Source organism: Candida oxycetoniae (assembly GCF_023343755.2).
Source record: "Candida oxycetoniae strain CBS 10844 chromosome Unknown scaffold5, whole genome shotgun sequence".
In the NCBI taxonomy this organism is placed as follows: domain Eukaryota; kingdom Fungi; phylum Ascomycota; class Pichiomycetes; order Serinales; family Debaryomycetaceae; genus Lodderomyces; species Lodderomyces oxycetoniae.
In genome coordinates this window covers 309,702-324,010 of record NW_026055366.1, presented here as the reverse complement: position 1 = coordinate 324,010, position 14,309 = coordinate 309,702, and the positions used below count along the sequence as shown (strand labels likewise).

The 14,309-nt window shown below is 35.8% G+C and overlaps 5 protein-coding genes across 5 annotated transcripts; 3 read left to right on the top strand and 2 right to left on the bottom strand. All coding sequences in view use genetic code 12, as the record gives it.

The window, feature by feature from the left end:
* Positions 1-70: 70 nt before the first annotated feature.
* KGF56_000865 (SCF ubiquitin ligase complex subunit) lies at positions 71-2,152 on the top strand (the record flags this gene model as incomplete). Its single annotated transcript, XM_049326818.1, has 1 exon — positions 71-2,152. One exon carries the CDS (start codon positions 71-73, stop codon positions 2,150-2,152), a length of 2,082 nt encoding a protein of 693 aa, XP_049182129.1.
* A 1,094-nt stretch (positions 2,153-3,246) lies between these two features.
* Positions 3,247-7,224, top strand: RPM2 (ribonuclease P; the record flags this gene model as incomplete). The annotated part of the gene is made up of 1 exon (XM_049326817.1): positions 3,247-7,224. One exon carries the CDS (start codon positions 3,247-3,249, stop codon positions 7,222-7,224), a length of 3,978 nt encoding a protein of 1,325 aa, XP_049182128.1.
* Positions 7,225-8,891: 1,667 nt separating this feature from the next.
* Positions 8,892-9,866, top strand: KGF56_000863 (uncharacterized protein; the record flags this gene model as incomplete). Its single annotated transcript, XM_049326816.1, has 1 exon — positions 8,892-9,866. The coding sequence occupies one exon, from the start codon at positions 8,892-8,894 to the stop codon at positions 9,864-9,866; it is 975 nt and encodes a 324-aa protein (XP_049182127.1).
* A 91-nt stretch (positions 9,867-9,957) lies between these two features.
* Positions 9,958-12,204, bottom strand: MNN15 (putative alpha-1,3-mannosyltransferase; the record flags this gene model as incomplete). The annotated part of the gene is made up of 1 exon (XM_049326815.1): positions 9,958-12,204. One exon carries the CDS (start codon positions 12,202-12,204, stop codon positions 9,958-9,960), a length of 2,247 nt encoding a protein of 748 aa, XP_049182126.1.
* Positions 12,205-12,697: 493 nt separating this feature from the next.
* Positions 12,698-13,888, bottom strand: YBN5 (Obg-like ATPase; the record flags this gene model as incomplete). The annotated part of the gene is made up of 1 exon (XM_049326814.1): positions 12,698-13,888. One exon carries the CDS (start codon positions 13,886-13,888, stop codon positions 12,698-12,700), a length of 1,191 nt encoding a protein of 396 aa, XP_049182125.1.
* Between the last annotated feature and the right edge of the window lie 421 nt (positions 13,889-14,309).

Genomic DNA, 14,309 nt, shown 5'->3' with positions numbered 1-14,309 from the left:
CTACACTAGGCCCACGTTTTTTATATAGCAACTTCTTTATTGGAAAAGGGTTCTTAATGATGATGACCATATGGTCATGGGAACTGGAACAAATGAAACAGCAAAGTACTTGCTAGGTAGTACTATACCATTGAGCAATGATCAGCACTTGACTTGTTCAAGTGACAGTGAAGGCCAATTGAATATCAACAATTTGCCGGATGAGATTTTGATTCAAATACTTTCTCAGCTTGACCCAGTAGTGTTGAACAATTTACGACTAGTATGCAAGAAGTGGAACCATGTAATTAATGATAAGGAAACGTGGATGAAGCTGTTTCAAACCCGGTTTGGTATTCTACCTACTTCTTCTTCGTTCCCCAGTGTTACTAATGGCACAAATTGGATGAATGAGTATTTCACAAGGTTGGAAATAATGAGGACTTGGAAAAGGGGCACCTCAGTTCACCAAGTCTACCAGCTTTTAAGCAATGAGCACAAGTTTAATGATGAGACCATGTGCGATTTTAAAATGAAGAAAATCTGCATATTTGATAAACGGCTGGGGAATATATGTTCAGGGAACTTGATTAATGGTAGAAATCAAAGCTTTATACCTGGAGGATACGATATGGACGTTTTATGCTACAGTATGAACTGGAATTATTTAGTATTGGGAAAGAGCAATGGAGATATTGTATTGAAAAACTTGGCAACTAGCACCACTTCATATAGCCACAGAGTCAGCTTGATCAAGTTCCAGGTAAGTAGCGAAGGAGACACTACTGAGGGGTTTGAGTTGAGCCCTATTTTATCCATCTTGATTAACGATTTTGTGGATAAAACTGGCGCACATACTGATGTTATAAGTGGGTCATATAATGGTACATTGCAAGCTTGGAATATACACGGCAAGAAGAAAAACGAGGCTAAATTAGACGGAACGATTCTTAATATAAAGTCAGACTTTAGCAAGTACATTGTAGTAAACACGGTGTACCTGGTGTATGTTTTGGATTTTCACACCTTGGCCGTTATTAATAGAGTTGAGATTGGTTTCAGTATTATTAATGACGAAGAGGAGGAAAGGGAGCATTTAGTCAACTTGAAAAACGAGTTAGATGTTGATTTTGCGGGGAGAAACATTATACTTTCGCACAAGTCTACGGTTCAGGTGTTTAGATTTGAAGGATCTGGAACAAAAACATTGAAGTTGAGTAACGGCGTTAGGATTGTATGCTCGCAATTTCAAGAGTGTTTGAGAAACAAATTGATTTACTCAAACAATTTTAACATCATTGGTCACGATGGATTGTTATATGGGCATTTATTAAGTGATAGTAGTATCATTGTGTGGAATGTCCGGGACCATACTGGATTTTCATCGATTACTCCGCAGATGAGAATATATCCTGAAATGAATTATAGGAAGATACTGGCTAGTATAGACAATGTTATCATGCGTAACGATTTGATGTCTGTTACGTCGTTTGCGTTGAACGGATGCGTTCTTGCTGTTTCTGGGTATAATGGAGTAACAAATATCTACGATGTATTCACTGGTAAATTAATAAGAGAAGCTGGGGTTAAATTTCCTAAACGGTTTTCCCATTTCCACAATACGTTACAAAAGACCGATTTCATCAAATTGAACCCAAATCAACTAGAATCCAATGGAGTTATTGTCTGTGGCGACACTGTTCAATATTTCCAATTTGGAGATCTCGTTGAACAAAGGCAGCTGAAGAATTTGACTGTTGGCAAGAAACCGAAACATTTGAATTTGGGCACCCATAGTAAAAATGAGTCCAAAAAGAAAATACGAGATGGCATTGATGAATATAATCGCCAGATTTATAAAGAGTGCAAAACTGATGAGTTATTTGACAAATACAACGGCACCAGTTTTGATAATGAAGAAGAAGAAATGAGGGTAGCTCTTGCAATGAGCGAAAGCGAGAATTTGCAGAGTAATAAAAGTAGTAGCATCCAATTTGAGACTAATAATGATGGTGATGTTGATGATTTGGATGAGAATTTACAAATTGCATTACAATTATCAAAAATTGAAGCAAACGAAAATGAGATTAATTGCGAGAGACAAAAGGAGCCATCTTCATTAGATGATGAAGATTTGAGGGCAGCAATAGAACGATCATTAATTGAACATTGAACCATAGAAAGGTACCTTGTTATATAATTGTTACAATCTTTTTTCTCTTGATCGACACTATCGACACTATCGACTATCGACACTATCGAGCAGAGCGAGATAGTGGAGCAACACCAGCTGTCACCGACATTTTCGAGCAAAGCGAGAGAGTGGAGCGTACTAGCCGACACTATCGAGCAAAGCGAGATAGTGATGCACATTAGTCGACACTGCTCGATAGTGGAGCACATTAGTCGACACTGCTCGATAGTGGAGCACATTAGTCGACACTGCTCGATAGTGGAGCACATTAGTCGACACTGCTCGATAGTGGAGCACATTAGTCGACACTGCTCGATAGTGGAGCACATTAGCAGAGCGTGATAGTGTTGTAACAAGCTATCGAACAGCAAATTATTTCTGCTTGTGAGGTAAAGTAACGACAAGGGTAAAAGTGTAAATGACACAAGATATAAAAGTGTAAGAAGGTGTAGAATTGTAAGAAGGTGTGGAAGTGTGAAGAATGTGTAGAAGTGTGAAGATACAGAAGTGTGAAGATATAGAAGTGTGAAGAAATAGAAGTGTGAAGATATTGATGTTTGAAGATATAGAAGTGTGAAGATATAGAGTGTAAATGATAGTTTACACTAACATTATACTTTTTGACTTTATTGTTTGATAAATTGCCCATGGGGTATGTTATACCCCATGGGTAATCTACACCTTATTACACAGTATAGGTATTTCTAATATTTCTATATAGTGAAAAAAAATTTTCCTTTTCTTCTGCAGTATTTACAAAGAGCGATTAATAGAATTTAGGTTTTTGTATGTATGGAAAATCCAACCAATAAAATGATTTTTACAACCAAATTTAAATTTTTACAACCAAATTCATTTTTACAACCAAATTAATTTTTACAACCAAATTAATTTTTACAACCACATTTTCTTTTACAACCAGTACAACTAGAAAGAAGTAGAGAGGACTAGAAAGGTTCTAGAGGTTTGCGAGGTGGCAGTATAGGTCTGTTTTGCTATTACTAGGTATACATATGCTTTGATAGGTGTAAACCCCTCGAGAGTTTTAAAAAAAACCCCCAAAAACAGGTAAGATGGTGTTTGTATCGTTTATACGGTTCGCCAAATGTTCAACCAAGGCATCATATATATCAACAACACGAACGCGGACCAAGACTCATCAACCGTTTTTCCGGTCATCCTACCCTTATTTAAACACAAGTGGCTACTACCAAGGTTTGAAAAAGTATGACGAGTGTTTATACAAGGCAAAATGGTGGACAAGGTTGAACCATGAATCTGCAGAGCATTCAAGGTCATTTTTGAGAATATCAAACGGCCACTATGGTCTATACTACTCGATGTACAATCAAGAATCGGAAAGAAAAGAAAAACAACAGGAATATAGAGCTTATACTAGACAATATCTAAAAAGGCAATTTCAACAAGGTGACAGAAGTGTTTTCAAACAGTACATTGTAAACAGATTTTCCCAAAATCAATATAAAAATAAAAATAAAAATAAAAATAAGGGTAATCACAAGAGAAGCCGACGAACTCAGCAGTATTATCTTTATCACATTTTTGCATTTAAATTATTTATTATTGGAATCACAGCTAAATTTATTATTCCAACAGCATTAAAAGAATCTCAAACAAATTTCAGTTTGGAAAATTTGAAAAGTTTGACTTTTAAAATTCTACCCTTAGCTTTATGTCAGTCCGTTGCTAATAACAAAAATGATCATATAAGTTCCCCAATAGAAGCAAAATGTAACAATATCAATGTGTTTTCGGTAGGCTTTTCAAAGAGACTGTTTAGCACTACTACCATAGCTACCACTCAATATAATAATCATAAGCTACCGTTGAAAAAGAAGGAAGACTCATTAAAACCAAGAGTTGAAGTGTCTCTTGAGGGAAAAAAGGTTAATGACGACAATGACAACAACAACAACAACAACAACAACAACAATAATAATAATAATAATAATGAAAATGATGAATTCAATGATAGATTTTTAACCACGCAAATCACCCAAATACGGAACATTTACAAAGATTTTACAGATCCAGAGGATCTCAACATTATATACCCATTGTACCAATCCATAAAAAGGAACGGGCTAAATCTACACGATATCGAGGTTTATGACATTATACTAAAGTCTATCAAGCAAAGAAGTCTCGATAGTGAACCTGATTTACAAGCTGTTGAATGCAAATTAACCAATTTGTTAACAGTGTATCAAGATCTCCTCGAAGCTAGCATCAAACCAAGTCGGGAAACATATAACATAATAATCAATGCATTATTAGATGGCAGTTTGACCTGCTTGCAATTACCCACTACTAATTCGTTTCAATTTTACAATTATACTCAAAAGGCAAAAGAGTTTGCACAAATAAGCCTTGAACTAGTACACTCGGTTCATAATCAGTTGAATGAAAAAGCAGACATTTTTTTCAAAATTGCAAAATTGGCACAAGCTTTTCCAAATCTCATTACTAAGGAGTTGATGACTATTTTCGTGCCAATACTTGGAAAACACGAGTCAAAAGATTACTCTTTTTACCTTGAGGCATTGAATTTCATTGCACTTTTCAAAGGTTGTACTGATATTCTTGATAAGGAGGCGATTTATCATTTGATTGAAAATATCTACCTGAAGTTGAGACTGTTTGACAATTTGGATGAGTTTAAAGTTTACTCTGCATTAATGAGATCCATGTTATTGAATGATTTTACAAATCCCGCAAGCCAGTTATTGGATAATGTTCTTATTGACTACAAGGACTCTTTACAATTCAGTAAAAGACCAAACAAGAAGCAAGTTGGTGATTTGATTGCCGTTTTCTTGCAAACTTATACTACTAAATTTGGGGTTCTCAAGGGATATGATTTGTTGCAGAAATTTGAATCAGTGGCATTTATTCCAGAATTACCGGTTTCTTTGTACAACTTTTTCATCAACCAGTTAAACAAGTACACTTGTCAAAACCAAGACCAAGATCAAGATCAATATGAAAATATGTGGCTGTTGTATAATAGAATTGCTTATAGAAAAGACTTTCAAGCAATGTCTACAATTGATATGATGAGTATTGATGAACTTTCATGTCGCGATCTTTTGTTGTACCTTGCTATTGGAAAAGGTGACCATGAACGAGTGTTTCAACTAATTAAAGAGATATTGTTAAAAGAGCACTTGATTGGAGATCAAGAAGTTTTAAGAATTTTGTTGAGCTATTTGAATAATGGTGTCATTCATAATAGAGGTGAAGGTGAACTTTTTAATCAACAATATTTTGGATTGCTTTTTCTGCTTTTAGAAACGCAAGGTAAATATTACACCACATCAACATCTTTGAATGATTTTATTTCCGAGTACATTCCATATATGATTATTAATGTACCATTTGAGTTTGTATCTGCTGCTGATGATCCGTCAGCAGTGGCGAACGTGACTAATTACAATGTTCAAGTTTTGATGAATTCGCCTTTGGTTGTTAAATGTGCTGATGAGTTTAACCTTGAAAAGGATAACATTTACGGGATGCTTTTCATTGGCTCGCAACTTTTGAACTATTCAGGCACAGATAAACAGGTGCTCAAGAATATTGCAAACTTTGAAGCTTGCTTGATTAATCAATTTGAAGACCCAGCTAACCATTACCTTGAGCTCAATGATGAGGTTATTGAGTTCAAGAAATTGTTGTGTGATCATTTCAAGACCTTGATGAGCACGTTGAATGCAGACCTCGATATAGATTCAACCAGTTTATTGAGTCAAGCATGTAACTACTTGAATGTAAACACAAACACAACTCAGAATGGTACCAAACCCGAGAAACTTTGCAACAACAATTTGTTTGACCAAGATTTGGATTTGAGTTTTGTTTTGAATGTGAACTACAAGAAAGGAGTTTCCAAGTTTGTTCAATATTTTGGACAGGGACATAAATTCCAAGTCAAGACTTGGAACATCATCATCAATCAAGAATTTATAGACACTTACTTGCCAACAATTGGCATTTTGAACATTTTAGATCGGGTCTGGTTGACAAATTGTGACATTGACAAGAAAATAATTTTACTAAAGCGACTAATTGCATATGATAACGAGGATGTAAATACCGGTATTTTTACATTCTTGAAAGCAAATAAGCTATATGACGCTGGATGTTTAAAAGCATTGTTTGAATCGAGCACTAGACTCAAGACATTGCACATGGATTTTGATATTGATTCAGCTTTGAAAGCAAACGAGAGTTGTACTTGGATAATTCCATATCTTCTCTACTTGAAGCAGATGAAAGACTTTGCATCTATCAAATTGGTTGGATCTAAACTTCGAGTCCAAAGTAATGAGATCAAACTACTTCTTCTTGAAGCCGAACTTGAGTGCAATGATACCAAGGGATTTAAAGAAGCGTGCACTCAGTTTGAAGTTCCTTCACAGCCCGAGCTTACTGCATTAATGATCATGTACGAACTTGATTGTGGTGTTAGACCTAGTGAAATTTTAGCTAAAGAAGAAGAGTATGTTGGAGACTGTGTACAATTAAGCGAAGCATTGGCTTATACCAGATTTTTAAACTCTTTAGAGGAAGGAAAATTCGAGTATGAGACATCATCATTCAAATCAACAAGTCACATGGCCAGCTCCTTATTATCTACAGGTGACGTAAATGTCATGAAGAGAATTATTGAGAGGCAGCAGAACAAGCATGATGTTGGGGAAAGTTTAATTGCAAGCATGTTGAACATTCTCAAAACCGCGTTTACTAAACATAACATACCAAAGGACATTATAATTCGTAAACTAATGGTGCTCATTAAGTTTTTCAAGTTTCTAAGATTGCCTTCATTGCCTTTAGAGAATTTTTTACAAATCATTGAGATTTTGAAAGTGACTAAATCTGACATCTTGCAAGTTTTGATTAGAAGACTATTTGGTGGTAAAGGTGGTGTCGAAGGAATGGCTGATATTGTAAATTTCTATTTCATGGAAGTTAGACTACTAGATCAAACTTCTAAGCAACAAGTTATGGATGTGCTACGAAGTTAGAAAGAGAGAAGGGGTGAGAGAGAGAGAGAGAGAGAGAGAGAGAGAGAGTGTGTGTGTGTGTTGACATTAATATCATGAATAGACGATTGCATTATACTTGTACATTTCCTCTTTTCAGTGTAGTTTTCATTTATGCTAAATTATTAAGCCTTTAGTATCCTTGCAGCTTGAGATCATTGCTACCAATGACCTCTGATCTCTGACCTTCTCCGTAAACCTTTTCTTAAAAGTTTGCTCAATTGCATTCAACATATATGAGAAAGTGTAATAAATTTGATTATGAATTCATAGAATATAACATGTATGAAGGGCCCCGTAAATCATGTTATGAATTCATATTTAATGAAATTTTGGAGAAAATAGAAAAAGGAATGCCAGTTTAATAGTCTTTGCAAGAAAATGGAATTTGACTATACTATATATACATTATTATTCAATTTTCAATGAAGTGAACTTACATAACTTTTGTAGATGAATACAAATTCTATGGAAAATGTCGAGTGCCGGGTAAAAGAGAAAAAATAGGAGGAGTGGCTGATTGGCAAAAAAGAGAGTGCCGGGTAATATTCAAGAAAAGATTGTAGATTGTAGATAAATCAATGTCGTTATCATCATTTTATTCATCTTTTGATTAGTAGAGATCTTGAAGGACACCACTAAATTATTGAGAGTAATTTTCTGCTCATAGTACCGTTTCTCGAGAATCATGAGTTTTGGTAAGATTAATCAGTTCTCTTCAAACTTTAGTCCATAAGAGAATGTCCTCCCCATGGAGTGTGCAAATGTGTCAATGTCGTTTCTGACACATTGCTCCACTATCTCGCTCCACTCGATAGTGCCGCTGGAATCTTGTATATATGGAATTTGACTATTACTTTAGCTATTGTTAGAACGGGTTTGATAATAACCTGTTTGTCTAGTGTCTGAACATTCTATGGCTGAGGTTTCCTGTCTTTCTGTAAATGTCGTTTTTGCGACGATTTTTGTCTTGTGTCGTCTCTTGCGGTAACGATGTCGTATGTTGTACCTCTATGTCTGATAATTTTCTTTGGTTTTTGTCTGATACAGATTGTCTTGCCTGGTAGTTTTTGTGTCCGCTGTCGTGCATATACTTTTAAAAAGGGCTTAATAATTTTTCATCATGATGAAATACTTGTTTAAACTGTTGTAGTTTTTGCAATAATAATCTCCAGCGGCCATCATAGATATTTCATGAGTTGCAAACATGGGGTAAATATATCCCATCTTTTTTGAAACTAATGTAGATACATCTAATGTTACAAATTATTCAATTACTAACAATTTTGATTTAGCTTATAAACTATATAAAGAAGACAACACTTTTAATTTAGTATTATCTAAGATGATATGTATTAATACTTATAAATCTAAAAACTTGTCTAAAAAGTATAAACCATATATTATATTTTCTAGAAAACAATTTAATACAGGATACATGAAGAAAATATTGCAAAATAAAGTCTAGAGTTAGATGCAATACTTTATTTAATAATATAATATCGATGACTATACATAGTACTAAGACAATAGAGATATATATAGATGTACCTGAGTATAGCTTATAGGTAATACCAGATGAATCAAGACAATGCAATTTAGTAAACAAAGATACCTTAGTAACAAAACTCTTTATTGATAGAGCATAAATGACAAAAAGAGAGCCTCATAGCATTGCGATTAGCTCATTTAACTCCAACCATTCCTCATATGATATATTCCGACCCTCATTTACTCCATTGATTGTCCAACCGTTTCTAGTCGAGCTTGAACTCGGAAGGTACGAAAAGAGCACCGGATTATATGAGTTTGACACGAACAAGAAAATTGTAGAGATTGCATGTGGGACCGGTAAGTTCACCAAGAACCTAGTTGATAATGGCTGGACATCAAACTTGACTGTTGTTGAGCCATCAATAGGAATGTTGGAAACTTTTCGTAGGAATTTTCCCCAGATTAAAAATATTCAAGCGTCAAGTTTTAATACTACACTTGAAAACACATCTGTAGACGCAATTATAATTGCACAAGCTTTCCATTGGTTTGCAGATGAAGTTAGTTTGAAAGAGTTTAGTCGAATTCTTAAACCTCGCGGTAAATTGGGGCTAATTTGGAACTTTGATTCCTCTTCACCTTCTCAAAAGTCAAATGCTGATGATTGCAAATTTTACAATGCAAGTAGTCGTTATTTTAATACATTAACATTTAAAGGTAACAATGAACAAGTTTTGGCTCAATATTTTGCCAATCAGAAATGGAACGAGGAAGTGACCAAATATATCTACAGTTTTGATATAAACGTTCCTCAATATCGTCACGGCAAATGGAAACAAATCTTACTAAATAATCCATATTTTGAATCTCATATCTCGGATTCATTTGCTTTATATGATCAAGAGATTAACAAGGATGACGTTTGGAAGTATTGGGAAACAAGATCCTACATTACTGATTTGAGTCCCGATAAAAAACTCGAAATCAAAAAACATGTTGAAGATTTGATTAAAAAATATGCGCAAAACTCCAGTTATGTCGATGAAAACAAAAGACTATTGATAAAACCAATGGCGACCCATGCCGTGGTGATTTCTGTTAAAAACAAAAACAAAGAATATTTAATTTAGTAAAACTCTATAAGGTTAATCTTTTCTTTTTTTTTCTTTTTTTCATTTCCTTCCTTTTCTATTCTACATTTTATAAAACTTCTTATTTTGGTTATTTATTATTCCTCATGTCTCCTGTGAACCATACTTTACTTAAGTAATCAAAATGCCTTACTTCTTCATCAGTGAACTCATAGAGATTGCCAGTATCACACTGTCCTTCCTTTGTATAACTTTCAACCCTATCGTAAGCACAGTAATAATAACCAAAACAGATTGAGTTCTTTACCCATCCCTTCTGTGGCCCCCACTCTGTAATAAACTCCGTCCTTTCGGACCCGCTTGGCAAATTCTCGTTAATCTCATCTATATCTTTCTTTCTATCCTTCCACGACTTTTGAAAGTTCTCTTCCGGGGTAATATCAATTGGATTATTCGGCTGTCTAAACCAGGGCATTTCAGGTGGCACTAATGCTGCTCTAATTTTCAACGGGAACTTAAACATATTTGTCAACTCGTCAGACTCAAAAACAGAAAAGGGGAATTTTGTACGCTCTCGATAATAACCGTTTTTTTTACAAAAACCAAATCCAGAATTGATCCAAAGCAATTTCCCATCTTTACTAACATGACCAGGATGGGTCGAGCATACTTCGTTACTAGAAGAGTTGGGATAGTATTTGCGATTTGTAGCAGTTGTCTTTTCACCAACTGATGCTGCGCCAACTGGGTTGAATTCATAATTCTCATCACCAGCAGCTGCTAATCCCATCCAGTACAATTCTTTATCCCCCCATACTGAAGATTTTATCGGTTCAGTCCATAACGAAAGAGGAAACATCATAAGCAACCCCATAAAATGTAGCTTTTTATTAAAAGCAACAACTCCTGCCTCCTGATGATGTCTCCACCCAGTCATATACCTATTGTTCATAGTTTTCTCACTAGTCCTAGGAATATCAAATAGCGTATCTATTGATTTATCATTGGTAGGGAACAAAGTTGCAAAAAAATTTGTTTCAATAAATTCATTTGTATCACGCAACGACCGATCCTGAAAGAAAAAGGTGCCCGATTTTTGATACTCAAAAGACTCAAAAAACTCAACTGGAGGAACTAGTGGAACTGTGTCGGCATCGAGAAGCAAGATTTCTTCAAAAGTCGAAAATAATACCGCCAATATTTTATTGAAGTAGCCTGGGAATGAGTACTTGTAAGCCTTATTTATACAAGGTGTTATATTGATAAATGTCAAATCTTGCTTAGGGAACTCAGAACCGTACTCTTTGTGCTGTTCCAATAATTCCAATTCCGGCATAAACAGCTTGTAATCGTTGCTCGACCCAGAATCTAGTAGACTTTCAATATCTGCCGTTGCAGCTTTTTCTATCAACTCGATATATTTCTTGCTGATATCACTTTTATACAAGATTTGGATGGGAAGTTTATTATTCATAGCACGAAGCACCTTTATTAGGCGAATAATATCTCTTGCATATCGAGTTGAGGCCGAAAATACTATTCCTCGTCCCGTTGAGTGCTTGTAAATGAACTCAGTAAGAGCTTCGCCATCCGGCTTATCCTTATATGTAAAAGTACCGTCCCCATTCCCATCCACATTGCCATCCTGAGGTATTGGCCAACCCGGCGCCAGACTCGATCCTGGTTTTTTGACCATGGGCAATTTATCTGTTAAAAATGGAAAAAATTTCTTGCTCAATTCATGGTACATTTCCTTTTCATAGTCTTCATTTAGGTCCCTCCCAATAAAGCACTTGCCGTATACTCGTAGCATTGTCGTTACATCCGCCATTTCTTGTTGGATATCCTTGCTTCTTTTCACATTTGACTCGTACTCACGTAGAAAGGCCATCAAATCTTGTCTACTCACAACAAATTTTTCATCTTTATCAGATTTATCATTGTCCTTATTTTCATTTGACAGCTTTAACTTGTCTATTTTTTCCTTAAAGAAGATATCCTTTTTATCAGAGGATTTGTCAAATCGGTACAGAGGTTTGTTGTACACGGGGAATTTCCAATCTGGATGCTTCTCGTTGAATTGGTTGAAAAACACTTTGCACTTATCCAGTAGACTGCTTGTGTTAATTTCCTGAACATCATTCTTGAATGCCGCCATGAAATCGTCATAGCCACTGTACAAATACTTTGAATAATGCAACTCCTCTCGCGCTTTCACATTATCTGCTTTAAGCACATCTGGGTCAAATTTCTCCGTATCCAAAATCAATTCCTTTAGCCTCTCAAAAGTGCTGGACGAGAGCAATAACAACACCCCTAGCAGAAGCAAAAGCAATGTAAGCAATACATATATACATTTCCTTAACGAAAACCTCATCTTCTGGACAAACTCTCTTGCCCTTAGAAAGAACTTGCCCTTTTTTTGTTTCTTTAGGGGGGAACCTGGCAATCTAGGCAAAAAGCAAGCTATATCTTATGTACTACAAGTCTAAGTATAAGCCATGATTGTAGATTTAATTGGTTTTAAAGTCAATATTCGGAAAAATTATTATCCCCCTTAAATTTATTATTTTTTTTTTTTATGTGTAGATGCAAGGCGCTATTACTAAAAGGGAAAAATAAGTTTTTCAGAAATCATGAACAAGTTGTTAGAGGTAGAGGTGGAGGAACAACTTTATTAGAAGAGGTAGGGGGAAGGGAAATGGGTAGGGGGAAGGGAAATGGGTAGGGGGAAGGAGAATGGGTAGAGGAACAACTTTGTTAGAAGAGGTGGGGGTGGGTAGAGGTAGAGGAACAGCTTTATCAGAAACTGGGGGGTGGGTAAAGAAACAACTTTGTTAGAAACTGCGGGGGGTATGTGGATGGACTACTTAACGAGCTTTCCCTTCAGCAGCTTTAACGTATATGATATCTCCGTCCTCAACGTAATAATCTTTACCCTTTTGTAGCAACTTACCAGCAGCCTTGACACTTGCTTCGTCTCCATACTCCACCAAGTCTTCGTACTTGATAACCTGTGCCAAAATAAATGTTCTCTCCAAATCGGTGTGAATAGTACCTGCCGCTTGTGGCGCAGTATACCATCTTCTAATAGTCCATTCCCGAACTTCATCAGGACCTCCGGTGAAGAATGAAATCAAATCCAACTTCTGTCTCATGGAAACAATAATCTTGGGCAATGCCGATTGAGCGCCAATTTCTTTACAGTATGCTTCTCTTTCTTCGTCTGTAGCCATATTAGCTAGTTTTTCTTCCAACGACACCGAGATAGGCACAATCAAGTCTCCTGGGGAATTGGCATCGACCCATTCCTTGATTTTCAAAAGATGCTTATTCTTTTTCCTAATGTAATCCTTTTCAGACAAGTTGATTAAATAAATGACGGGTTTTGCTGTTAATAGAAGCATTTGGTTTATACAATCCACTTCTTTGGTGGTCCATGTTTGATTAGCAATTCTTGAACCATCTTCTAGCAACTTTATAACTTTCTTGACTATTTCTGCTTCTTCCTTCTTTTGCTTGACTTCCAAGGATTGTCCACCTCTTTTAGTAATTTTCTCAATGCCCTCTAAATATCTCGTGGCAAATTCAATATCTTTCAATCTCAATTCATCCTTGACAATGTCCAAATCGGCTACTGGGTTCACCTCGTCGTTGATATGTATAATATCGGCATCATCGAATGCTCTGGTCATCTGGAAAATAGCATCAACTGCTCTAATGTTGGCCAAGAAATTATTCCCCAAACCTTCTCCAGCATGAGCACCTTTAGTCAAACCAGCAATATCGTAAACAGTCAAAAATGCAGGCACTTCGCTCTTGGGCTTATACAATTGACACAACTTATCAAATCTCTCACTTGGAACAATAACCCTGGCTTCCTCTGGTTCAATTGTGGCAAAAGGGTAGTTGGCGGGATTACCCAACGGACACCTTGTAATTGCTTGGAAAAAAGTCGATTTACCAACATTGGCCAACCCAACAATACCAGATTTTAAGTTATTACCAGGTCTTCCTAGTAATATAGGTTTCTCTTGAACTCCTTTCTTCTTTGGAGGCATCTTTAACCAAGAAAATCCAATCTAATATATAATGTAATTGGAATATAAAGAAAAGATCTCTTCGTCTTGTACTGAAAATTTTCCATCCTTTGATGAAAAATTTCGCTCAACGGAAAAAAAAAACAAAAAAAAAAAACGGTTTCGCCAATAAACACGACCCTTTCGGAAAAAAAAAGTTTTTGTTAACAAAACTGTACAAGGAAAGAAGATGGTTTATTAGGACAAGGAAAGAAGTGGGGTATTAGGACAAGGAAACAAGACGTCTATTGAGGGTAGAGAAGAGATATACGGGTTGGTTAAGGTGAAGATGTTTTTGAGAACAAGTATTAGAGGATCTAGTGCGTTATTTATTTCAAGCAGGTCATTTGCAGTAGGGAGGGTTTTACGAAATAGTAGTATGGAAACAGTGCCGAAAGTGCAA